General features: G+C 40.6%; 2 protein-coding genes across 2 annotated transcripts; one reads left to right on the top strand and one right to left on the bottom strand.

The window, feature by feature from the left end:
• Positions 1 to 192: 192 nt before the first annotated feature.
• On the top strand, positions 193 to 12248 carry LOC311130882 (max-interacting protein 1-like; the record flags this gene model as incomplete). The annotated part of the gene is made up of 6 exons (XM_084163694.1): positions 193 to 400; positions 2170 to 2272; positions 3105 to 3134; positions 5468 to 5582; positions 7100 to 7271; positions 12085 to 12248. 6 exons carry the CDS (start codon positions 193 to 195, stop codon positions 12246 to 12248), a joined length of 792 nt encoding a protein of 263 aa, XP_084019820.1.
• Positions 12249 to 14109: 1861 nt separating this feature from the next.
• On the bottom strand, positions 14110 to 21925 carry LOC311133917 (survival of motor neuron-related-splicing factor 30-like). Its single transcript, XM_084167533.1, has 6 exons — positions 21807 to 21925; positions 19756 to 19875; positions 19482 to 19624; positions 19005 to 19160; positions 18708 to 18861; positions 14110 to 14963 (listed from the first exon to the last, which is right to left on the bottom strand). The coding sequence occupies exons 2-6, from the start codon at positions 19873 to 19875 to the stop codon at positions 14826 to 14828; spliced, it is 711 nt and encodes a 236-aa protein (XP_084023659.1). The 5' UTR covers positions 21807 to 21925; the 3' UTR covers positions 14110 to 14825.
• Between the last annotated feature and the right edge of the window lie 5917 nt (positions 21926 to 27842).

Genomic DNA, 27842 nt, shown 5'->3' with positions numbered 1-27842 from the left:
CATACAGTTGACAACGGTGAATGCAATGTGCATGCGTTGGTGGGAGGGATTAACCGCCAACTAGGGCAAGTGGCTCACAGACTGCACAATTTCATCTACTCCAATTCATTGCAGTATCTCCCTCATTCTGCACGTTGCACAGTTTGGACAAGGAGACCAAATTCAGACTGCTGGCAGTTCTCATAAAATAAAATGGTTAAATATATGAGACAGCAGAGCGAGATCCTTTTGGAGTCGGATGCGTCCATGGACCAACAGGATTTTAGCGATATGTCTGGATATTCCGACGTCCTATATTCCGAATGTTCCGCAATGGACCAAATCGACACTTTCATGAAAAACGTTCAGGTGTTGCTGGATGCAGCAAATTACATTGAGAACAATGAAAAGAACAACGGAAGTAAGTAATGTAGGCTATTCTGGTGATTTCAGAGGCAGACTCGCCAAGGCAGACAACAATGGACCGAGATGGTTAGGGCGACAAAAGACGCGTAAACATGAGAGCCAACTGTCTGACTCCCCTGCTTCCATTTGTCTGATTGTGAATAGGCCTAATATTTCAACATATTCTGCCAATGCACATTTGTTTAGATAATGCTAGGAATATTTCAAATGAATCACTTGCACTGGACATATTTTGTATGGTTTATGAATTAGATATAGCCTACAAAAACAATCCATGGTCAAAAACAAACCTGTGACTTAAAATTATGCTCTCACCCACTATGGCATTTTCCACGAATGGTAGCAGAATTTAAATGGCTATTCAAGTGTGCATTTTCAAATTGGATGAGACTTGCCTATAGCTCCATGAGTTTATTTTCTTAGAGACATTAATAGGTCTAAACTAAACATATTCTAATGGTATCCATGAAGGCAGCCCTGTGTGCGTTAGACTGTCTTCCTTTGAGCTTTGTCTTCCTTCGATTTAGGCTACTTATTAAAATATTTAGGCTACATAATAGGCTAGTCGATTTATCAAACTCTCACTCACCTTATTTTTAAACCTAGCCTAGCCTACTCAACGCTGAGCATAGGTTTTCCTTCCATTTCTGGCTGTGGATGTGGATGCCTGCAGGCCGAAGAAAAGCAAATAATCCGTAGACCTATGTTTATTTAGCTCACACCAAATCCAACTGTCAAATGAGGCAAATAAACCCTTTTTTGTTTGTTTTTTATCTGCATATTATGCAGAGGCTGAATATAGAAGCTCTATAATGCCAGCCCTATTATTTCTTTATTTCTGTCAGTTGCTCTTCCTCTTATCTTCACTGTTGTTCACATGGTTTCCACATGGAGCAAAATTGACCGTTTTGATTGGACTAAACCCATGTTCCCGTCTAGAGTCCTTTCAGATACCCAATCAAACCCAGGTTAAACTTTGACGTCACATGTATTCTGTGGGATTGGTAGGTGTATGTATACACAAATTAGGATTAGATCAAAAAATATATTACATTAACACAATTCTGTCATCAATCTCATATTGGACATTTTATTATACTGACATTGCCAGAAATGGGTTAAAACGTTTATAGCCTATGTTAGACAATTATACATGTTATTGTTTTTATATTGGACATAATTTGAGTATTCTATATGCATGTTATTGTCTGCTGTAGCCTAATATAGCCTACTAAGTGATATTTCAAAATTAGTAATGAATGAATAGGCCTATGTCTTGAAGAAAGAGTTTGTTGGTATTTTTCAATAAACCATGTACAAAATGGGTTTCCTGCTTTGTAGCACAAACATCCAAAATAATCTGTATGGAATTTATCCCAAAAGGCATTGAGGGTGTCTTAAAAACCGTCCTCATATCAGCTGTTGAGAAAGTAAAAGACAGTGTTGGGTGAAGCTATAGGCATTTCCCCAAGTTTTACTAAACTTAAAAGAAAACTTTTTTTTTGTTGTATTTTTGTTTTACAATAATCAACAGTATGACTACATTACTGTTTGCCAACATTGACAGATGATTGGAAGCTGCAGGATATAGACAGGAGGGGAAGGTAGGCTATGTGACATGTTGTTTATTCATTCCCTGTTGTCTTGGGACTAGCTTGATGTCACAAATGTTACAGACCAAAACAAAAAAGTATTTGTCTGACAGAAATGACAGAATCTATAATGTAAGGCCTAATGTGTTAAAAATATATATTTCATCAACAGAATGTGAACATGGATATGCCTCAACATGCCCTGCAACTCAGAACAAGCATCATCAGAGACAACGGAAATTCAAAAATAAGAAAATTGACAATATTCACAACAGGTAAATTAAGCTTGTCATAATTATTTATAACTGTGTTATTACAAATACCCATGTTATTACAGTTGCATGCTCACTCTAATATATCTACTCTGGATTGTTAAGTGGACCATTCTGTAATTTCTTGATTTCTTGTTTAGATTTTTTGATTGTTTGTGTATTTGTATTGTATTTGGAGACATTCTATTGCACTGTTGGAGCAAGTAACATAAGCATTTCTCTGCACCTGCTATAACACCTGCAAATCTGTGGACTTTGATTTGATAGCATTTTGTTTTTTACCCGTTCTTCATTATTGGACTTGGAAGAAACAAAGTGCACCAAGACAGAAACTGTCAAACCAGTCTTTTATAAAGCTTATTGCTAACATATCTTGTTTTTGGATTTCTGTCTATAACATAGAAATAGATAGAAGTCTCTAGTGCCCAAAAGCCAGTTTTAGCATGGGCAGCACCACTTTCACCATTTTGAAGTAGTAAACTGGGTGGGACTTCCTATGGGTCAAGAAAGGATCACATGATTCCATCCGGGTCATCAGGAGGGATCAGCCAATGAATTATACTTGTGAGCAAACATTCCATAACTGCAGGTGGCAGTAAATCGTAAACCTTGGCTTTATACCTGTTCAAACAACACACTTTAGGTGGCAGTATGCACCGTTTCTGTTAGTTTGCTAACTCATAGAAGTAGTAGAAGAAAATGGACTACTTCAAAATGGAAATGGCCTCAATGGCACTGCCCATGCTCTCACAGATGCCATAATAAGATAGATACAATGATGCGATGTCTATCTAAGTATATGGTCTATAACCTGTCCATTTTGTTTTACACCCAGATCAGCACACAATGAGCTGGAAAAAAATAGGTGAGTCAGAAGGGGTTGTGACTGTGTTAGAGGCCATTGCGAATATTTCCATTGACAGTGGTTATTGTTGATCAATTGAAGATCTCTGCAAGTACTGAATGTGCATTCATCTACCATGTTCTTCTCTACTCTGATTCCCCACCCGACTGTGATTTGGTCCACAACTGTGTAACATGGGGTAAAACACTTGAGTTACATGATAATTAATTAGTCAAAGAGATATAGGCCTAATATATCTTATGGTGCATAACCTGTCTTGGTGCATATCAAACATCATATCCACATAATAATTCAACTCAGACTGCTACATGGTTTGATAGTACACAAGTAACACAGGGGCACACACTTAATATGTTGTGAAATCTGTTGTGAATGTATTGTAATGTTAAAAAATAAAAATGTATAACTGCCTTCATTTTGCTGGACCCCAGGAAGAGTAGCTGCTGCCTTGGCAGCAGCTAATGGGGATCCATAATAAATACAAATACAGGGATGTTGTTTTGCTACAAATTTCGTAACATTTTATGTGGTGTGGCAAATAGCTATTTCCGGGGACTTTATCTCCAGAGCCAGCTGTCTTTTCAAAATGGAACCTCAAGCTGATAATCCAAAATACTCTGGAGGCTGCATTTATTTAGCATATCCTGATGTTAGGCTAAATATATTGACCCAGAATTTGAAAATGTAATACTGGCTTATAAAGCGGCTTATTTTACAGCTGGACTTCAAACAACACTTCTTTTATCAACACCTTCACAATGTCAAGTTTGTTTGTACAGTGGTGGTCATTAGCATGCTAGCATCCTGGTGGTAGAGCAGAGATGTATGTTTTGCAAGGCAAATCAGGGAGTTCAGTCCAGTACAGGTTGTTCTTGGAAGACAACCATACAACGTGTCCACAGTTGGAACTGGAACTGCTTGTTTCAGACAGTGTGTTTCCCTCCACGTAAACTAAGCTTTTCTGTGCATTGAAAAGCAGCTTATTGCACAGGGCCTGATCTTTGGTTCCAATAAGAAGAACATGTCAGGGCACGGTTCCCAAAATACAGTGACATGGGCTAATATGTAGAGAGCAGCTAGTGTGGGAATCATCATAGAACACAGAAGAGGGATGGCCCAGGCCTCTGGATGATAATAGCTTAATCTCAAATTGCACTACAAAGGGGTTGGTCATCATTAGCGAGACAGGAGTTGTCATCCCAATTTAACCTACATTTCAATGCATTTGAATGTAAGGACAACACCCTTCCAAATCTAGACACTAGGATGTTCAGCAGCTCTGGGCCCAGACTATAAGTAATGTATTAGCCTTCCTATCCAACAAAATGGAAAATAATATAAAGGGTCTGCTTTTGTAGGTCAATCAATTACTATACTGAACAAAAATATAAATGCAACATGTAAAGTGTTGGTCCCAAGTTTCATGAGCTGAAATAAATGATCCCAGAAATGTTCCATACGCACAAAAAGCTTATTTCTCTCAAAGGTTGTGCACAAATTTGTTTACATCCCTGTTAGTGAGCATTTCCCCTTTGCCAAAATAATCCATCCACCTGATCGGTGTGGCATATCAAGAAGTTGGGGACAATAATAATAAAAATGTGCAGTTTTGTCACACAACACAATGCCACAGATGTCTCAAGTTTTGAGGGCGCGTGCAATTGGCATGCTGACTGCAGGAATGCCCACCAGAGCTGTTGCCAGATAATTTAATGTCAATTTCTCTACCATAAGCCACCTCCAACGTCGTTTTAGAGAATTTGGCATTACGTCCAACCGGCCTCAGAACCGTAGACCATGTGTATGGCGTCGTGTGGGCGAGCGGTTTGCTGATGTCAACGTTGTGAACAGAGTGCCCCATGGTGGCCGTAGGGTTATGGTATGGGCAGGCATAAGCTACGGACAACGAACACAATTGCATTTTACCGATGGCAATTTGAATGCACAAAAATACTGTGATGAAATCCTGAGGCCCATTGTGAGGCCCATTATTTTTAAGGTATCTGTGACCAACAGATGCATACTGTATCTGTATTCCCAGTCATTTGAAATCCATAGATTAGGGTTTAATGAATTTATTTCAATTGACTGATTTCCTAATATAACTGTAACTCAGTAAAATCGTTGAAATTGTTGCATGTTGAATTTATACTTTTGTTCAGTATAATAACCAGATCAATGACTAATTACCTCCAAAGATATTCATCCATCAACGTAGAGGGGATGGGAATAGGGCCTCATCAAATCCAGGAATTGCATCTGGATGTAGAGAGACCATTCCTATTATTGGTTTCACTAAAGAGTAGTCCTCTGTTGTTTCTTCACCCTCTTAGACGAGCACATCTCCGCCTGTGTTTGGAGAGGTTGAAGACACTGATCCCACTGGGACCAGACTGCAGTCGGCACACTACCCTGGGGTTGCTCAACAAGGCCAAGGGGCACATTAAGGTACTGTAGTCAACAATGCCACCACGGTGGTGTCATGGGGACCATGGTGTTATGGGATCTGGTGAATGGTTCAATGGAAGCCCCTTGCCTATGGATAGAGAAGCTGTGTGCTCCATGACCTGCCATAGCACTGCAGCACACAAACACAATGTGATCTACTTCCTCAGCCTGCAAATCACTTGCTACTCCTGGCTGCACACTTGTGGGCCTGGAAACGCAAGCAAATGCAATGGAAATGGGGATATACCTTTAATGGGTATAACTGATTTATCAAACATGATTGGTTAGAAAGCTTTTATTTTCCCTTTTATCCAGGTGTAGATGTAGTCTGGAACCTATTTGTCACCCCCTTGTGAACTCTGAAAAAGTATTTCTAATTGATCTGAGAAATGTTTGGCACATTGCTGTGTTTCAGAATGAAAATACAAAGTGAAAGAAAGAGTGGCTTGTATGCTCAACCTTAACCAACCCAGCCATTGCCCTTGTTTTCCTACAAGCAGAAAATCCAGCTCTGCATTTGGCCATCGTACAAAAATGTCAGGAATTACTTTGCCACTACAGCCGTTTGGATCTGTTGGTATTTTTAGCCTGGTCTGATGTGGATAAATTCACATATGATTATTCAGGCTCAGAAGAACACACACAGTTTGTCCCTCAATCTTGAATGGGCAGAATTTGTGTTGTCGCAAAAGTAGAGTAAAATAAAAATAAAAACATTATTCAATTTTAAATCTGTTTGTAAATGGCAGCTGTTGAAGATTCTATAATTTGTACAGTAAAACGGAATATCTGTGAATGACTGTACGACAGAGGGCTGTGTCATACTATGTGCAGATGTCTGATGAAATTTGATAAATAGCTGCTCCTTAGCCTACACCATTTATTTATATGCAAGTATTATTCATAAAATACCAGTGGTGTAAAGTACTCAAGTAAAAATACTTTAAAGTACTAGTTAAGTTGTTTTTTGGGTATCTGTACTTTACTATTTATATTTTGCCAACTTTTACTTCACTACATTCCTAAAGAAAATAATGTACATTTTACTCCATACATTTTCCCTGATACCCAAAAGTACTTGTTACATTTTGACAGGGAAATGGTCCAATTCACGCACTTATCAAGAGAACATCCCTGGTCATCCCTACGGCCTCTGATCTGGCGGACTCACTAAACACAAATGCTTTGTTTGTGAATTATGTCTGAGTGTTCAAGTGTGCCCCTGGCTATCCGTAAATAAATAAAAATATATATGTATTGTGCCGTCTGGTTTGCTTAATATAAGGAATTTTAAATTATTTATACTTTTACTTTTAGAAATTCCATTTACTTTTGATATTGAAGTATTTTACTGGGTTACTTTCACTTTTATTTAAGTAATTTTATATTAAGGCATTTTACTTTTACTCAAGTATGACAATTGAGTACTTTTTCCACCACTGTAAAATACCAACAAATTCGAAGGGTAATCCACACATAAGGTTGATTAACTTTCTCTCCTCTCTGTTTTTGTGTAGAAACTAGAGGAGATGGACCGGAGGAGTCAGCACCAGCTGGAGAGCCTGGAGCGTGAGCAGAGGCACCTGCAGAGGCAGCTGGCCCACCTACAGAACCCTGGAGACGGAGACAGGGACATGGTCCATATGGACAGCGTAGGTTCCCCTTTGGCCTCAGAACACTCGGACCGAGGTGAGCCAACCATTCCACAGAGCTTAGTTACTCCCTGCATATTTCGTCTGACAGTGGCAATGTTACAGTGCCTTCAGATAGTATTCAGACCCCACGTGTCCAAGTCTCCAAGTGTACAGTGTTTCCTCCGACACATTGGTGCGGCTGGCTTCCGGGTTAAGCAGGCATTGTGTCAACAAGCAGTGCGGTTCGGTTGGGTTGTGTTTCGGAGGACGCACGGCTCTCGACCTTCGCCTCTCCGGTGTCCGTACGGGAGTTGCAGTGATGGGACAAGACTGTAACTACCAATTGGATACATGAAATTGGGGAGAAAAAGGAAAAACAAAAAAAAGGTATTTAGACCCCTTTACGTTTTCCACATTTTGTTGTGTTACAACCTGAATTTAAAATGGATTAAATAGAGATTTATTTTGTCATAGGCCTACACACAATACCCCATAATGTCAAAGTGGAATTATGTTTTAGACATTTTTACAAATTCATAAAAAATGAAAAGCTAAAATGTTATGGCAAGCCTAAATAACTTCAGGAGTAAAAATATGCTGCATGGACTCACTCTGTGTGCAATAATAGTGTTTAAAATGTTTTTGGATTGACTACCTCATCTCTGTACCCACACATACAATTATCTGTAAGGTCCATCAGTCGAGCAGTGAATTTCAGTGAAGACAGATTAAACCACAAAGACCAGGGAGGTTTTCCAATGCCTCTCAAAGATGGCAACTATTGGTAGATAGGTAAACATAAAAATTGAATATTCATTTGAGCATGGTGAAGTTATTAATCACACTTTGGATGGTGTATCAATACACCCAATCACTACAAAGATACAGGGGTCATTCCTAACTCAGTTGCCGGAGAGGAAGGAAACGGCTCAGGGATTTCACCATGAGGCCAATGGTGACTTTAAAACAGTTACAGAGTTTAAAGGCTGTGATAGGAGAAAACTGAGGATGGATCAACAATATTGTAGTTACTCCACAATACTAACCTAATTGACAGAGGGAAAGAAGCCTGTATAGAATACAAATATTCCAAAACATGCATATTGTTTGCAACAAGGCACTTACAGTGAGGGAAAAAAGTATTTGATCCCCTGCTGATTTTGTACGTTTGCCCAATGACAAAGACATGATCAGTCTATAATTTTAATGGTAGGTTTATTTGAACAGTGAGAGACAGAATAACAACAAAAAAATCCAGAAAAACGCATGTCAAAAATGTTATAAATTGATTTGCATTTTAATGAGGGAAGTATTTGACCCCTCTGCAAAACATGACTTAGTACTTGGTGGCAAAACCCTTGTTGGCAATCACAGAGGTCAGACATTTCTTGTAGTTGGCCACCAGGTTTGCACACATCTCAGGAGGGATTTTGTCCCACTCCTCTTTGCAGATCTTCTCCAAGTCATTAAGGTTTCGAGCCTGACATTTGGCAACTCGAACCTTCAGCTCCCTCCACAGATGTTCTATGGGATTAAGGTCTGGAGACTGGCTAGGCCACTCCAGGACCTTCATGTGCTTCTTCTTGAGCCACTCCTTTGTTGCCTTGGCCGTGTGTTTTGGGTCATTGTCATGCTGGAATACCCATTTACGACCCATTTTCAATGCCCTGGCTGAGGGAAGGAGGTTCTCACCCAAGACTTGACAGTACATGGCCCGTCCATCGTCCCTTTGATGCGGTGAAGTTGTCCTGTCCCCTTAGCAGAAAAACACCCCCAAAGCATAATGTTTCCACCTCCATGTTTGACGGTGGGGATGGTGTTCTTGGGGTTGATAGGCACCATTCCTCCTCCTCCAAACACGGCGAGTTGAGTTGATGCCAAAGAGCTCGATTTTGGTCTCATCTGACCACAACACTTTCACCCAGTTCTCCTCTGAATCATTCAGATGTTCATTGGCAAACTTCAGACGGGCCTGTATATGTGCTTTCTTGAGCAGGGAGACCTTGCGGGCGCTGCAGGATTTCAGTCCTTCACGGCGTAGTGTGTTACCAATTGTTTTCTTGGTGACTATGGTCCCAGCTGCCTTGAGATCATTGACAAGATCCTCCCGTGTAGTTCTGGGCTGATTCCTCACCGTTCTCATGATCATTGCAACTCCACGAGGTGAGATCTTGCATGGATCCCCAGGCAGAGGGAGATTGACAGTTATTTTGTGTTTCTTCCATTTGCGTATAATCGCACCAACTGTTGTCACCTTCTCACCAAGCTGCTTGGCGATGGTCTTGTAGCCCATTCCAGCCTTGTGTAGGTCTACAATCTTGTCCCTGACATCCTTGGAGAGCTCTTTGGTCTTGGCCATGGTGGAGAGTTTGGAATCTGATTGATTGATTGCTTCTGTGGACAGGTGTCTTTTATACAGGTAACAAGCTGAGATTAGGAGCACTCCCTTTAAGAGTGTGCTCCTAATCTCAGCTCGTTACCTGTATAAAAGACACCTGGGAGCCAGAAATCTTTCTGATTGAGAGGGGGTCAAATACTTATTTCCCTCATTAAAATGCAAATCAATTTATAACATTTTTGACATGGGTTTTTGTGGATTTTGTTGTTGTTATTTTGTCTCTCACTGTTCAAATAAACCTACCATTAAAATTATAGACTGATCATTTCTTTGTCAGTCGGCAAACGTACAAAATCAGCAGGAGATCAAATACTTTTTTCCCTCACTGTAAGTAATACTGCATAAAATGTGGCAAAGCAATTAACCTTTTGTCCTGAATACAAAGTGTTATGTTTGGGGCAAATCCACAATACATTACTGCATACCACTCTCCATATTTTCAAGCATAGTGGTGGCTGCATCATGGTATGGGTATCCTTGTAATTGTTAAGGACTGGGGAATATTTCAGGATAAAAAAATTTACGGAATGGAGCTAAGCACAGGCACAATCCTAGAGGAAAACATGGTTCAGTCTGCTTTCCACCAGACACTGGGAGGTGAATTCACCTTTCAGCTGGACAATAACCTAAACAAGTCCATCTACATTGGAGTTGCTTACCAAGAAGACAGTGAATGTTCCTGAGTGGCCGAGTTACAGTTTTGACTTAAATCTACTTGAAAATCTATGGCAAGACCTGAAAATGGTTGTCTAGCGATGCTCAACAACCAATTTGACATAGCTTGACGAATTTTGAAAATAATAATGGGCAAATGATGCACAAACCAGGTGTGGAAAGCTCATAGAGACATACCCAGAAAGGATGCTTCTACAAAGTATTGATTGACTCAGGGGTGTGAATACTTATGTAAATTAGATATTTCTGTATTTCAAAATCAATTTAATCCATTTTGAATTCAGGCTGTAACACAACAAAATGTGGAAAAAGTCATGGGGTGTGAATACTTTCTGAAGGCACTGTATACAGTGGCTTGCGGAAGTATTCACCCCCCTTGGCATTTTTCCTATTTTGTTGCCTTACAACCTGGAATTAAAATGGGGGTTTGTATCATTTGATTTACACAACGTGCCTACCACTTTGAAGATGCAAAATAATTTTTATTGTGAAACAAACAAGAAAAAGACAAAAAAACAGAAGACTTGAGCGTGCATAACTATTCACACAGGTGGACTTTATTTAACTAATTATGTGACTTCTGAAGGTAATTGGTTGCACCAGATCGTATTTAGGGGCTTCATAGCAAAGGGGGTGAATACATATGCACGCACAACTTTTCCGTTATTTATGTTTTAGAATTTTTTGAAACAAGTCATTTTTTTTCATTTCACTTTACCAATTTGGACTATTTTGTGTATGTCCATTATATGAAATCCAAATAAAAATCAATTTAAATTACAGGTTGAAATGCAACAAAATAGGAAAAACGCCAATGGGGATGAATACTTTTGCAAGGCACAGTACTTCCTCAAAGTAGTCAGAATTAATCTAAGATAAATCAAGAAATCTGCCAGTAATTTTGACGTTTTTGCCGAGGTCTTAGTTGTGAAATTTGACATCTAACTTAGATGTTTGGTGCAGTATTTCTCAAGTAAAAAAATGTGTTTCTCATTGAACAACAACAAACACTTGAATAAGAATCCCTACTGTTCAAATTAAATGAAATTGTATTTATCACATCTGCCGAATACAACAGGTGTAGTAGACCTTACCATGCTTACTTATGAGCCCTTAAAACCAACAATGCAGAGTTTTAAAAAAGTAAGTAAGAAAAATTTGCTAAACTAAAGAAAAAATAGTAACACAATAAAAATATATACAAGGGCTACCGGTACCGAGTCAATGTGCAGGGGTACAGGTTAGTCGAGATAATGGAGGTAATATGTACATGTCGGTAGGGGTAAAGTGACTATGCATAGATAATAAAAACAGAGAGTAGCAGCAGTGTGACCAATTGTTGACCAATCACAGACGAAGGAGCGAAGACCAAAATGAACAAAAACGTCACAAAATGTCATCATAATATATGCACAACTGTTACAGATGGGATGCGGATGCCTTTAGAAGATTTTATGTAGAGAAATATGTTTCATACATGTAGTTATATATAATACCACAAGAGGGCAGGCTAACCTACAAAATCTATGTAATCATTTTTTAATTCAGTCTGTAACTCAACAAAATGTGGAATAAGTCAAGGGGTATGAATACTTTCTGAAGGCACTGTATATTATACTAAGAAACAGTTTGGTTCAGTTCCATTTCAAACCGGTTAATAGAATTTACATTTGTTACAGTCTATAATGTAGAATTGGGTGTCATCAAGCATTAGTTGTCAATCAATACGATTATCTTATTACTAAGCGTGGGATGATCATTATAAAATATTTTCCTCTCACCCCAATTTCTGTAGAAGAGATCGAGGTGGATGTGGAAAGCACTGAGTTCTCCCATGGAGAGTTGGACAGTATCAGCACCAGTGGCTGCAGTGACTTGGATGACCACAGCAGTCGGCAGAGCCTGGCCAGCGACGAGGGCTACTCCACCTGCAGTCTTAAACAGACCTTTTCCTCCTAAGAACCAGCCTGAAGTTCCTCATCCACAGCTGCAGTCTAAACTGGCCTTCTCCTAAGAACCAGCCTAAAACTCCACTCCACCTGCAGTCTATAACTGGTACTGTACAAAGAACCAGCCTGAAGTTCAACTCCTCTTGAAGTCTAAAACTGGACCTCTCCTCTTATGAACCAGCCTAAATATCAACCACCTGTAGTCTAAACTAGCCTTCTCCTCCTAAGAACCAGTTTAAAGCTAAACCCCACCTGCAGTTTTAAAGTGGACTAATCCTACTACAACAACTGTAAATCTTGCCTCTGATGTGGGCGACTGCACCTACAGTCTAATGTTACCCGTATCCTCCTAAAGCCAGCACAAAACCCCCACATAAAACCAGCCAGAAGCTCACCAGTGCCACTCCCCCCACCACCCCACACACACTTTGGAAACCCCTAGTAGATGACCCTCTAGGAAAAAACAATTCTCATTACTCACCAAGCAAGTCACTAGCGCTTCTATATCTGCACTCCAAACCAGCTCTAATACGGTACCTACAGCTTGAATAAACCACAATTACACCCAAAATCTTTAACACAAGTCACCAATGTTATTCCTAATTTATTAGAATATAATTGAGAAATGTATTTATTTTTCCAATATTTATCGTGTTGTACTGTATGTCTTGGTCACACCTGAATTATGAAATGAAAAATATTATTTAGATGTTTTGACAACTGTAAAGTGAAGTTTTATATAAGTCTGTTGTGGTTTTGAACTGAGCATTGTTTGACAAGTTATCCTAGACAAAAGCTAGTGCAATGGTACAGGACAGGCTAAATGTTTCACTCAGTGGCCTCTTTTGTGAGATGATTGACATCTATCCCCCTTGAGATTTCAAAAGTAATGTTTGTATACAGTAAGCAGCTATAATAAGCTATCCCGCACTTCCCAAGCACAATTCTGAAGCAATAACACTTTTTGCCAGTTATGTCAACTCTTCAGTTGGCTGTTTTTGGCACACAATTTTGTCCGTCCAACACCAAATTTAACATGCTCATTTAGTATGCAACTTCAATAGATGTATTAATTACAAATAGTAATCAATAGTAAGATAACATGGCTGTAAAAGTTGGAACAAAAAAGTAATGGTGCATGTGTATTGAATGTAGCTTTCAATTTTGTTGTCATGTGCTTTGGATTGACCAGTTGAGGGCGCATGTCTTTGTAGCATGAACAATAGCACATGGAGGAATTTAAATTATGAGTTTTGAATCGCATCCTTATTTAGTAACTTATTTTTTGTAATGTAGTTGAGAAGCATTCCAAAGTTAAAACCCTGAAACTGTATATTTTGAGTATTTGTCTACAAAAATCACTTTCCCATGATTATTCCACTAACCAAATTGGACATTTCATCTTATGACCATACCCATATTTTTGTGGTACAACTAAAAATATTATCACCACCAACTGTGTCTTAACATGGCTAAATTGACTCTTGCACAGGTTTCTTAGTTCCAAGTCCTTATTCAATGTCAGTATTTTTCAACGCATTTTGAAAAAGACTTGGACTAAGAAAGTGTCTCTGAACACTCTACTGTGCTAAATCAGCCATCAAAGGTGACTTTTACAAATAATATATTGCTGGTCCCCTGCTACTATTTTGGGTAGTTCATGGTAATGGTCCCTTGAAAACCTGATCAATAAACCTCTACCACCCCATGTACCTATACAGTGTTCAGTTGTTCTTTGTCATTGTGGTGTCCAAAGCTATAAGATATTATATATTCTTCATGACTGAAATCATGTATTTTCTATTCAATACATTTCTATCTGCAGATTGCACACTTATGCACTAGTACCAGAGACAAAACCTCACAATAAATCACACAAACATGAGCGTTTAATAGGAGAATCAACAACTCATCCCTGATTTTAATAAAAAAATAATAAAAACTTCTATTACCAGCAGTGACATAAGGTCATTGACGTACATCACAGAACAAAGATGGTACAAAATACATTACTGGCATCTGGAGGAACTGTGTTAAACAACATTCAGTACCAATATGAAAAATTATTCAGACTTAAGTTAAGGCCCAATTTCAGGGCAAAATGAGAGAGGGGCATCTAACCTCTAAACAAAAACCACAATTTGTTTCCTTGTAAATTTACAAAGCTGAAATGTAAAATTAGCTTTGTATGACTTGCTTTAAAAAGGGTCTTATCACTAAACCGTAAAAATGTATGATATTATAGTCCAGTTCACTCTGAAAAATCTATAAATGTGTAACATTGAAACATGAACATAGTTTTTTGGCCTTTGTTGCATTCAGAAGGATACAGCAACCCAGACTAATTTCACCACAACCGTTATTTGTGCTGTGACTCCATTACAGGGGTAATTTATTTTATTAAGAATTCTGCTGTTCTATGTGATATACTGGTAAGGACAATTTCCCAATGAGCCAACCAATGGTGAGCAAGCAATTTGTTTCAAAGCTCCTTTACTGGGGTAACCTAAACCATATAACCACAATGGTAAGCACTGATCCTGCTACTATACAATGGGATATTTTAACACCAAGATAACATGTTCGGTCACTGTGGCATTAGATGCCTGACGTTATATTTGGATGTGTCGTGATACGTGGTCATGGGTTTGTCTGCAATGCCACATGTTCCTACTCCCACCTTTCCGTTTACACTCTCCGGCGATGCAAATATACTCCTCTTCACCTGCAACACACAATGGAAATCTCAGTAAGACTATTTGTTATGGTACTTCTCCTGTGAAAAAGCAACAGCTGAAAATGTGAAAATAACATTTGAAAAGTTACTTAGTTTAACACTAGAAGCGCAGACAGTCATTTTGATTTCATATGAATTTAAAATGGTAATACCTCTGCGATTATTTAAGTAATGTCCCCCTCCATCCTTGAATATTCCTAAATAAGTCTATTTAACACATTGACGTTGTTAGAATTTTGATTACAAACAGATCGTGTTATAAGCAGTTTAAGGAGGACATGTCATTTTCTTTCCCATGCCCTTCCATCACGAGAGTTGGCTGCCCATTTGATTATAGCCCATCGAAACTACAGCTAAACTATATCTAAACTAACTTCACACATAATAGATGTAACCTAAAGACAAGATTAAATTGACAAAAGTCTGATGGGTGACAATATTATCAATTGTCAATGAAGAGACGAGGTGTGTGTAATTGAGCTTACCAAAAAGCTTACAAAAAAGCTACTTTTCCAAATCATCTTACAGATAGGTTCATCCAGCTCAGATGTATATTACCCATCAGAAAGAGCATATTCTAAGGTTTCTCAAAAAAACTTTTAGCCAAAACTCACGAGTGGAAGGGCTGTATTTCTAAATATAATTTCCCCCCCCAAGAATAACTAAGAATCCATGCTTTCAACATGTGAGCACTCCCTGCACCATATTGCCTAGGCTACTAAGCAACAATTGGTAACATGACACTTAAAGTATGCTATTCTGTTCTTTTAAAATACATTTTCTTAGGATCATAATGTTTCTTAAAGGCCCAGTACAGTCAAAAGTGATTTTTCTTTGTTTTATATACATTTCTGAACTATGAGGTTGGAATAATACAGTGAAATTATGAAAATGATAATGCCCTTTTCAGCGTAAGAGCTGTTTGAAAAGACAGCCTGAAATTTCAGACTGTTTTGGTGGGATGGAGATTTGTCCTGCCTGGCGACATCAACAGGCAGTAAATTACTTAATAGACCAATAAGAAAGAGAGTTCCAATCCTCTCTGCCAATAAAAGCTAATTTCCAGTTTCCCCCTCCCACACAGACAGACCTATCAAAATTCTTGCTTGAGAAATTGCTCTTTGCTAAGAAGCTATTTTTGACCATTTTAATTGAAAACAAATCACAGTAAGGTAGTTAATTTATCCCAGAGATGATTTGACATTGAGGTAAAAACGGCTGCATTGGACCTTTAAGACATAATGCATTTCTTTGTGATGGATTCAACACTGAATTTTGGTGTTTATGTTTTCGTTTTTACATGTAGCCTACAGTAACATTGTGCGATTGTTGGAATGTACAGGAACTCAAGTCTTTTTGTTCACACAACATAAAATACCTCAATCAAATGCCGACCGCATTACCTCCTGAGAGAATTGTCTTCGGTCATCGTCACAGCCGTGTATATTCCCCCTTAAGCCGATACCACGACGGCTCTCAAGGAACTCCACTGGACTTTGTGCAAACTGGAAACCGCATATCCTGAGACCGCATTTATTGTAACTGCATTTCTAAAGCAAATCTGAGGAACACTAGCGAAGCCTGCTTCAAAAACTCTCGAACATTGCTACTCTCCCTTCCGGGACGGCTACAAGGCCATCCCATCGGCAAATCAGATCACATCTCCATCCTGCTCCTCCATTCCTATAGGCAGAAACTCAAACAGGAAGTACTCGTGGTAAGGACTGTTCAACGCTGGTCTGACTAATAGGAATCCATGCTTCAAGATTGTTTTGATCACGCGGACTGGGATATGTTTCAGGTTGCCTCTGAGAATAACATTGACGTATACATTGACACGGTGACTGAGTTTATCAGGAAGTGTATAGGGGATGTTGTTCCCACTGTGACGATTAAAACCAAAAACCGTGGATAGATGGCAAGACACTGACGTCTTTCACCCGTACAAGCTAAACGCCTTCTTCGCCCACTTCGAGGGAAACAGTGCCGCCGACGCGGGCCACCACCACTCCCGTGGAATGTGAGCTCTCGTTCTCCGACCTGAGTAAAACATTTAAGCATGTTAACCCTCGCAAGGCTGCTGGCCCAGAAGGCATCCCTAGCCGCATCCTCAGAGCATGCACAGACCAGCTGGCTGGAGTGTTTACGGACATATTCAATCTCTCTCTATCCCAGTCTGTTGTCCCCACTTGCTTCAAGAGGTCCACCATTCTTCCTGTAACCAAGAAAGCGAAGATACCTGAACTAAATGACTATTGCCATGTAGCGCTCACTTCTTTCATCATGAAGTGCTTTGAGAGGCTAGTTAAGGATCATATCACCTCCACCCTAGAACCACTGCAATTTGCATATCGTCCCAATAGATCCAAAGATGACACAATCGCCATGACACTGCCCTATCCCATCTGGACAATAATAATATTTTCAGGGAGGAGGTGAGGGCCCTGGCGGAGTGGTGCCAGGAAAATAACCTCCCTTCAATAAAACGAAGGAGCAGATTATGGACTTCAGGAGATAGCAGAGGGAGCACGCCCCCATCACATAGACGGGGCCGCAGTGGAGAAGGTGAAAAGCTTCAAGTTCCAAGGAGTACACGTCACTGACAATTTGAAATGGTCCACACAGACAGTGTGGTGAAGAAGGCACAACAGCGCCTCTTCAACCTCAGGCGGCTGAAGAAATTTGGCTTGGCCTCTAAGATCCTCACAAACTGTTACAGATGCACCATTGAGAGGATCCTGTCGGGCAGTATAACCACCTGGTATGCAGTCTGCCCAACGCAGCACCAGGGGCACACTGCCTGCTCTCCAGGATATCTACAGCAGCCGGTGTAACAGAAAGACCAAGAAGATCATGAAGGACCTCAGCCACCCAAGCCACGGCCTGTTCACCCCATTACCATCCAGAAGGCGAGGTCAGTACAGGTGCATCAAAGCTGGGGCCGAGATACCGAAAAACAGCTTCTATCTCAAGGCCATCAGACTGTTAAATAGTCACCACTGGCCAGCCCCCGCCCAGTACCCTGCCCTGAATTTTAGCCACCGTCACTAGACGGCTACCACCCGGTTACTCTACCATGCACCTTAGAGGCTGCTGCCCCATGTACATAGTCATGGAACACTGGTCCCTTTAAATAAGGTTTAAATATGGTTTTACCCACTTCATATGTATATACTGTATTCTAGTCAAGGCCTATCCTCTTTAACTATTGCTGTATATATATATATATATATATATATATATACACACTATTAATCAGATACACTACATATTCTATCCATATTGTCTATACATCCCATACACATACTCACACTACAGCATTGCTTGTCCTAATATTTCTATATCTCTTAAATCCATTCTTTTACTTTTTAGATTTGTGTGTATTGTTAGATATTACTGCACTGTTGGAGTAGGAACATCAGCATTTCGCTACCCCCTCAATAACATCTGCTAAATATGTGTATGCGACCAATAACATTTGATTTGATTTAGAACAAACTATTGAAAATGCTATTATATTCTTTGGGTGGAAAATGCATATTCTAATGTTACCTAAGACATTCATAAACACAACCAAAGGACTATTTTTGCAATAGCATATATCAAATGTATTTATTAGACTGTTAGGATGTTGACATCATAATGACGGGTCATTGGCTCAGAACGGGATGGCTCAAGGCCCGGCATTTCTAGTGTTAAGATGTGTGTAAAGTAGATCAATATGCATGTCACCTGTCCTTTCTTGTTCTTGTTATAGGCCTTGTTGTTAAAACTCTGCCACTTGGATTTCTGGTCTTCTCGCTCCTGTTCCAGCTCCTTCATCCTCAGCACCTTCTTCTGGGCCTTCTTCTTCTTGTACTCTCTCTGGTCTGCTATCTGCTCCTTCCTGTCATGGCGCACACACACACCCAAAGTTACAATTTTAGATCAGCCATGGACTCTTCTGGACATCATCAAGAACTGGAAACAAGGGAAACTCCTGACCCGACACAGGACATACTTAATTAACATATGTGTTGTCTCTCCTACCTGGACTTGGATTTCCCGTCATCCCCAGAGTGCTTGCCCTCCTCGGCAGGTTTGAGGTTCTGCAGTGGCACCACCTCTGCGTTCCCGTAGCCGGAGAAGGTGATGGCCGCCGTGCCATTCTCGCCGTCTATCTCCTCAATCTCAGCCTCATACACCCTGTCAAAGAATCCCGGCTGTAAGCAGGTGAGTACAAGCCACAGACTCAAGGCCTACTACACAATTATAAAGAATTACAGATGTGCATTTCTGTTACTGTTATTATTCACAGCCTAGGCCCTTCACACAAAATCTATCACAACAGCCTTGTCATGTCTATCACTGCTTCATCAAACAAATAAATTAGAATAGTGTAGGTCAAATGAAGTCAAGACCACATATGTACAAGCAAGACAAACAAAGACGACCTTGTAAAATTGGTAAAGTATCAGTTGAATATTCAGGTTGACTATTGACTGAGGAGCTTCTGGTGATACTCACTGTCCATCCTGACTCCACACAGTCATACACCTGTCCCCAACACTCCACCTGTGTTTCAGGGGGGCTGAATCTGAGCTGTTGGCACAAGCAGTACCTTCAGAGGGCTGCGACGTCAGGAGGTCTTTTGTTAAGTCTATGACTTCCTGTGAAGGATACATAATTGAGGTCATTTAATTCCTGGATAATAACACATTTGAAGACAGAGAGACACTAAGAAACATTTTGACACTCGGTGTAAAAACTAAAATGTTCTTGGCCATGGCTAACAAGTTACCGATAAGTCTTTCTGTAATTTGAGAAGGTCTTCATTTTCAGGGTCGGTTGATAAGGCGGCTTCCACTTGTTGCAACTGTGCTTTGTAGCTGCCCAACTGTTTCAACAAATCCTCTGACATCTAATTCACAATGAAAGGGGGGGGGGGGATACAGTAAAACAATACAGTTGAAACAAAGCAATGTTATCAAATAACAAGCACACATAGCCCAATAACATCATTAAGTGTCGCACATCATAAAGAATTGTTACGTTAGCTAACAAAGGGCCAAAGGGCTCTGTGGATAAAAGCTGTTACATTTATCTTTGTACTAGCAAAGCCAGTTTGTAAAATGATACAGTTGAAACAAAGCAATGTTAGCAAATAACAAGCACACATAGCCCAATAACATCATTAAATGTCGCACATCATAAAGAATTGTTACGTTAGCTAACAAAGGGCCAAAGGGCTCTGTGGATAAAAGCTGTTACATTTATCTTTGTACTAGCAAAGCCAGTTTGTTAGCGTTACTAGCTAGCTCCACAACAGCTAGGTACACTACATTGCCAAAAGTATGTGGACACTTGCTCGTCAAATATCTCATTCAAAAATCATGGGCATTAATATGGAGTTGGACCCCCTTTGCTGGTATAACAGCCTCCACTCTTCTGTGAAGGCTTTCCACTAGATGTTGGAACATTGCTGCGGGGACTTGCTTCCATTCTGCCACTAGAGCATTAGTGATGTCGGTCACTGATGTTGGGCGATTAGGCCTGGCTCGCAGTCGGAGTTCCAATTCATCCCAACGGTGTTAGATGGGGTTGAGGTCAAGGCTCTGTGCAGGCCAGTCAATTTCTTCCACACCGATCTCGACAAACCATTTCTGTATGGACCTCGCTTTGTGCATGGGGGCATTGTTATGCTGAAACAGGAAATGGCCTTCCCCCAAACTGTTGCCAAAAAGTTGGAAGCACAACTAAGGGGCCTAGCCCGAACTATGAAAAACAGCCAGAGATCATTATTCCTCCTCCACCAAACTTTACAGTTGGCACTATGCAGTCGGGGAGGTAGCACTCTCCTGGCATCCGGCAAACCCAGATTCGTCCGTCAGACTGCCAGATGGTGAAGCATGATTCCTCACTCCAGAGAACGCGTTTCCACTGCTCCAGAGTCCAAAGGTGGCGAGCTTTACACCACTCCAGCCGACGCTTGGTATTGCGCATGGTGATCTTAGGCTTGTGTGCGGCTGCTTGGCCATGGAAGCCCATTTCATGAACAGTTGTTGTGCTAATGTTGCTTCCAGAGGCAGTTTGGAACTCGGTAGTAAGTGTTGCAACTGAGGACAGACGACTTTTACGCGCTTCAGCACTCGGCGGTCCCGTTCTGTGAGCTTGTGTGGCCTTTATTGTGTGGTTGTTGCTCTTCGATGTTCCCACTTCACAATAACATCACTTACAGTTGACCAGGGCAGCTCTAGCAGGGCAGAAATTTGACAAACTGACTTGTTGGAAAGGTGGCATCCTTTGACTATGCCTCGGTGACAGTCACTGAGCTTTTCAGTATGGACCATTCTACTACCAATGTTTGTCTATTGAGATTGTATGGCTGTGTGCTCGATTTTATACACCGGTCAGCAACGGTGTACAAATCCACTAATTTGAAGGGGTGTCCGCATACTTCTGGCCATGTATTGTAGCTACACAACAAATACCAGCTATCTAGCTGGCTAGTTAGCTATCTGGCTTAGTTAACGTAGCTAGTTACATTTCGGTGGAAGGTTAACACATTTTCAGCAATCGTTTCTCAGGTAACTAACGTTAGCTAGCTAACTAGCTAGTGTTCGCTCTCTCTCTTTATTTACATACTCTGATAAGTATAAAATCTAGCTATCGACTTTCAAATAGGCATCGCTAGCAAGGATGTCAGCTAACTACCGCTAGATAGCTAATGTTAGTTAATTAACGTTAGTAGGCCATCATCACAACCACAACACAACGACCGCTGGCATCCAGTGCCATTTTTGGCAAGAAAACACCTATTCAAAACGACTAAATGTTAATTAATAATCTTACCTTTATGTATTTGGTTCAATTGAATAAATAAGGATAGTCAGATTTGACTGAAATAGTTTCTCATAAACCGTAGACAACAACAAAACAGTTCAGCAAAAAAAAATCTGCTGAAATAAACCGGAAATGTCTATTATTTCTTATAAAAGGTTCTTCTCGCGATAGTAGTCTGCCAAAGCGTCATATCGCTCTTCTTCGATTAGGTTTAAGGCGGTTGACATCCAATAAATGTTGCATTACCGCCCCCTATCCTACTGGAGTACAACACCCTTATAGTTTGCTTAAAAAAAGAATTTAAAACAAGAATGAATACCCTACCATCTAACACTACACTCACAAAAAATACCATACTCCACTATTTAAATCAATTTAGTCCTACTTCAGGCCAACAGCCTGAAAGGATGGGACACCACCACTTAACATCCTGTCACTTTTCTGTTGTCAAGTCTCGCACACCCAAATACCTCTCTGCAGCTGCCACCACAACCTCTATTTTCTGCGACTTACATTCCATCCCTGCAGTACAGTTGATAACCATTGCTATAAATGCCAAAAATCCAATCTTACTGAAACATATCACTTATTGGTTTATCCCTCTGTACTGGTACAGATCTACTACTCACACCACTCATCTCAGGATCCCTCCACCTTCACCCATCTTCCTCTACTTTCTTCACTGCCTCAGTTTATGACAACTTCTGCACTACTCTAACCCTGGAAACCTCAACCTGCCTCTCTCGCACGGGACATGTCTGATCCCCAGCCCCATGGGCACCCCTACAATTAACACATACCACTACTTTCCCCAATGCTACACATTCCTTTGTCTCATGCCCTTCTGCACACTTCTCACCTAGGAACCTCCCTCCTACACACTGCTGCCACATGCCCATAAGCTTGACACCTGTTACAACATTATGTATTCGGCACAAAAGCTTGTACTGGATAACTTATACAGTGAGGGAAAAAAGTATTTGATCCCCTGCTGATTTTGTACGTTTGCCCACTGACAAAGACATGATCAGTCTATAATTTTAATGGTAGGTCTATTTGAACAGTGAGAGACAGAATAACAACAACAAAATCCAGAAAAACGCATGTCAAAAATGTTATAAATTGATTTGCATTTTAATGAGGGAAATAAGTATTTGACCCCCTCTCAATCAGAAAGATTTCTGGCTCCCAGGTGTCTTTTATACAGGTAACGAGCTGAGATTAGGAGCACACTCTTAAAGGGAGTGCTCCTAATCTCAGTTTGTTACCTGTATAAAAGACACCTGTCCACAAAAGCAATCAATCAATCAGATTCCAAACTCTCCACCATGGCCAAGACCAAAGAGCTCTCCAAGGATGTCAGGGACAAGATTGTAGACCTACACAAGGCAGCTGGGACCATAGTCACCAAGAAAACAATTGGTAACACACTACGCCGTGAAGGACTGAAATCCTGCAGTGCCCGCAAGGTCCCCCTGCTCAAGAAAGCACATATACATGCCCATCTGAAGTTTGCCAATGAACATCTGAATGATTCAGAGGAGAACTGGGTGAAAGTGTTGTGGTCAGATGAGACCAAAATCCAGCTCTTTGGCATCAACTCAACTCGCCGTGTTTGGAGGAGGAGGAATGCTGCCTATGACCCCAAGAACACCATACCCACCGTCAAACATGGAGGTGGAAACATTATGCTTTGGGGGTGTTTTTCTGCTAAGGGGACAGGACAACTTCACCGCATCAAAGGGACGATGGACGGGGCCATGTACCGTCAAATCTTGGGTGAGAACCTCCTTCCCTCAGCCAGGGCATTGAAAATGGGTCGTGGATGGGTATTCCAGCATGACAATGACCAAAAACACACGGCCAAGGCAACAAAGGAGTGGCTCAAGAAGAAGCACATTAAGGACCTGGAGTGGCCTAGCCAGTCTCCAGACCTTAATCACATAGAACATCTGTGGAGGGAGCTGAATGTTCGAGTTGCCAAACGTCAGCCTCGAAACCTTAATGACTTGGAGAAGATCTGCAAAGAGGAGTGGGACAAAATCCCTCCTGAGATGTGTGCAAACCTGGTGGCCAACTACAAGAAACGTCTGACCTCTGTGATTGCCAACAAGGGTTTTGCCACCAAGTACTAAGTCATGTTTTGCAGAGGGGTCAAATACTTATTTCCCTCATTAAAATGCAAATCAATTTATAACATTTTTGACATGCGTTTTTCTGATTTTTTTATTTATTTATTCTGTCTCTCACTGTTCAAATAAACCTACCATTAAAATTATAGACTAATCATTTCTTTGTCAGTGGGCAAACGTACAAAATCAGCAGGGGATCAAATACTTTTTTCCCTCACTGTATATCCTAACATCACTTTGTCGGGCAAAGACTCAACATCAAAACTCCAAACAGACAATGACTCTTCTGTTTCTCCACTCACGCCACCGTGTCTGCGTTGTACCAAACAACGAGCATTACAAACACCGGGAATCTTCAGTTGGTCAGCTTTAACATTTACCGCTACCCCAGTAATTACTCCTTTCAATGGCGCCCTTTTCTTGAGAGCAAAACATTTCACATATCTTGCCCCCATTCCTTTAACAAGGAGTGCCTGCTCCCTCTGACCAGCAGAAACACAAACAATTATCACAAGATTCCACAGCACCCAACTCTGTTTTTACCCACCCTGAAACCACAAATGGATCAGCTTTAAGGCAAAGGCCCACTTTTTCCAAAGACTTCACTCCTACTGTCACAGACTCATCTTTATACTGACCTTTCATGCAAGCCTCGGGCTCCGATAACTTCATCACACCTACCACCTCCGATACTTCGCCCTCATTCATTTCTATTTCTCCTCCTGTCTTCAACTCACTCCTTGTACACTTTCTACCATTCTTCTTTAACAAACCATCTCCCTTTCCACCGCCATTTTTAACCAACTCAAACTCCCTCTTCCTCCCTCTCTCTCTCTCTCTCTTAGACCTCATCTGCCTCTCCTTTTCCCTCCATTCCTCCTCCGTATTCCAAGTATAACTCTCCTTATGATAATACTGCACTTCTCCTGACATACATCTTGGTCTTGCCTTGTCAAGGGACGCCATTTAACCGGCTGTCACAATCTCCGTACAATCAGCACGAACCCCTCGGGATGTAGCACTCAACAGTGCATCCCACTTGTAACTCAGCAGCTTCATCTTGATGTTCTTCTTTATCAATAGCTACCGCAACGCTTTAACATTTCAAACAAGCACGCTTGCTTTCTCCCGGATTCCACGATTCGCTTGTTCAGACCATTCCCCTACCCTCCAGTGTGTCCGAGTGCGCTCTGGTCGTTCGTTCAATCTTTGCCGGTTCGTAAATCCACAGCGCACACTGGACGCTCTGGCGGAGGAGTAGGGTCGATCAGAGCTGAACTGGCTAAAGTTGGCTAGCTACTTCCAGACACAAATGAGAGAACAGCTCACTCTGACCATTTTACTTACCCTAGCAGAGGTGGTTAGGCTGTTTTCATGTTATCTAGACTAGAGCATTGGCGATTGTAACTGTGCTGCTGGAAACAATTTAATTACGTGTTTTTTTTTTTGCTGATGTTTATGGACACCGGTCATATTCAACGGGTGTTGCGTGTTCGGAAATTCATTAGTTATTCTGCGCTCTGGCACACTCAGACCAGAGTGCTAAGAAATCGGAGTAGATAGCCAGAGTGAATTTACGGATGCACCCTTATTCTATAATATGTTGGGTGCGTTCATAAATTCAATTTGGAGTGCCAGAGTGCGCTCTGGGCGTTCGTAAATTCAGAGCGTTGTCAGATTGCCTGTTCATAAATTCAGAGCGCACACTGGACGCCCTGGCTGAGGAGAAGGGTTTACTGACACCAGCCATATTCAATGGGTGTTGCACGTTGGTAAATTAATCAGTTATTCTGTGCACTGGCACACTCAGAAGAGAGTGCTCTGAAATCGGAGTAGATAGACAGAGTGCATTACGAACGCACCCTAAATTTACCCCCCCCCCACACACACACACACACACACACACACACACACACACCAATTAGGGCGCATAATAATATGAAGCTATTATTTAGGCCTACTGCTGTCATTAGCATTTTTTTTACATAAAAAAAAGAACTCATTTACAAGACTCTCTTATCCAGAGAGATTTACAGAAGCAATTAGGATTAAGTGCACATCAACAGATTTTTCACCTAGTTGGCTCTGGGATTCTGGGATTAACTCGAGGTTCCTAGGGTCTCCACCGAGCTAGGTAAATATGCTTTTAGTTTTAATGCACCATATTGCTGGAACAAAATTCTAAATGTATTTCATCTTGATGTTCTGTTGCTGTTCGGGCAATTTCAAGTATTGATTTGGGACTTATTCGTGGAGTAATGCAGCTGTTTTTCTTGGTGATTTGTGATGGTTTATCTGTGCTTCCCATGACTGTGTTTTTGTATTTTAATGTGTATATACAGTACATTTGGAAAGTATTCAGACCCCTTGACTTTTTCCACTTTGTTATGTTACAGCCTTATTCTAAAATGGATTAAATCGTTTTTTCCCCCTCACCAATCTACACACAATACCCCATAATGACAAAGCAAAAACAGGTTTTTAGACATTTTAACAAATACAAATAAAAAAATGTAAAACTGAAATATCACATTTACAGTTGAAGTCGGAAGTTTACATACAACTTAGCCAAATACATTTAAACTCAGTTTTTCACAATTCCTGACATTTAATCCTAGTAAAAATTCCCTGTTTTAGGTCAGTTAGGATCACCACTTTATTTTAAGAATGTGAAATGTCAGAATAATAGTAGAGAGAATGATTTATTTCAGCTTCTATATCTTTCATCACATTCCCAGTGGGTCAGAAGTTTACATACACTCAATTAGTATTTGGTAGCATTGCCTTTAAATTGTTTAACTTGGGTCAAACATTTCGGGTAGCCTTCCACAAGCTTCCCACAATAAGTTGGGTGAATTTTGGCCCATTACTCATTTACATTTTAGTCATTTAGCAGACACTCTTATCCAGAGCGACTTACAGTTAGTAAGTGCATACATTATTTTTTTAAATTATAAAAAAAAAAAAAATGTCATACTGGCCCCCCGTATTTTGTGAAGTGCACCAGTCCCTCCTGCAGCAAAGCACCCCCACAGCATGATGCTGCCACCCCCGTGCTTCACGGTTGGGATGGTGTTCTTCGGCTTGCAAGCCACACCCCTTTTCCTCCAAACATAACAATGGTCATTATGGCCAAACAGTTCTATTTTTGTTTCATCAGACCAGAGGACATTTCTCCAAAAAGTACGATCTTTGTCCCCATGTGCAGTTGCAAACCGTAGTATGGCTTTTTTATGGCGGTTTTGGAGCAGTGGCTTCTTCCTTGCTGAGTGGCCTTTCAGGTTATGTCAATATAGGACTCGTTTTACTGTGGATATAGATACTTCTGTACCTGTTTCCTCCAGCATCTTCACAAAGTCCTTTGCTGTTGTTCTGGGATTGATTTGCACTTTTCACACCAAAGTACGTTCATCTCTAGGAGGCAGAACACCTCTCCTTCCTGAGCGGTATGACGGCTACGTGGTCCCATGGTGTTTATACTTGCATACTATTGTTTATACAGATGAACGTGGTACCTTCAGGCGTTTGGAAATTGCTCCCAAGGATGAACCAGACTTGTGGAGGTCTACAATCTTTTTTCTGAGGTCTTGGCTGATTTCTTTTGATTTCCCCATGATGTCAAGCAAAGAGGCACTGAGTTTGAAGGTAGGCCTTGAAATACATCCACAGGGACACCTCCAATTGACTTAAATTATGTCAATTAGCCTATCAGAAGCTTCTAAAGTCATGACATCATTTTCTGGAATTTTCCAAGCTGTTTAAACACACAGTCAACTTAGTGTATGTAAACTTCTGACCCACTGGAATTGTGATACAGTGAATTATAAGTGAAATAATCTGTCTATAAAATAATTGTTGGAAACATTACTTGTGTCATGCACAAAGTAGATGCCCTAACCGACTTGCCAAAACT

Source organism: Coregonus lavaretus, assembly GCF_964263955.1.
Source record: "Coregonus lavaretus genome assembly, chromosome: 1".
Classification (NCBI taxonomy): domain Eukaryota; kingdom Metazoa; phylum Chordata; class Actinopteri; order Salmoniformes; family Salmonidae; genus Coregonus; species Coregonus lavaretus.
Note: the sequence above shows the minus strand (reverse complement) of the source record. Positions and strands in the feature narration are given on the sequence as shown.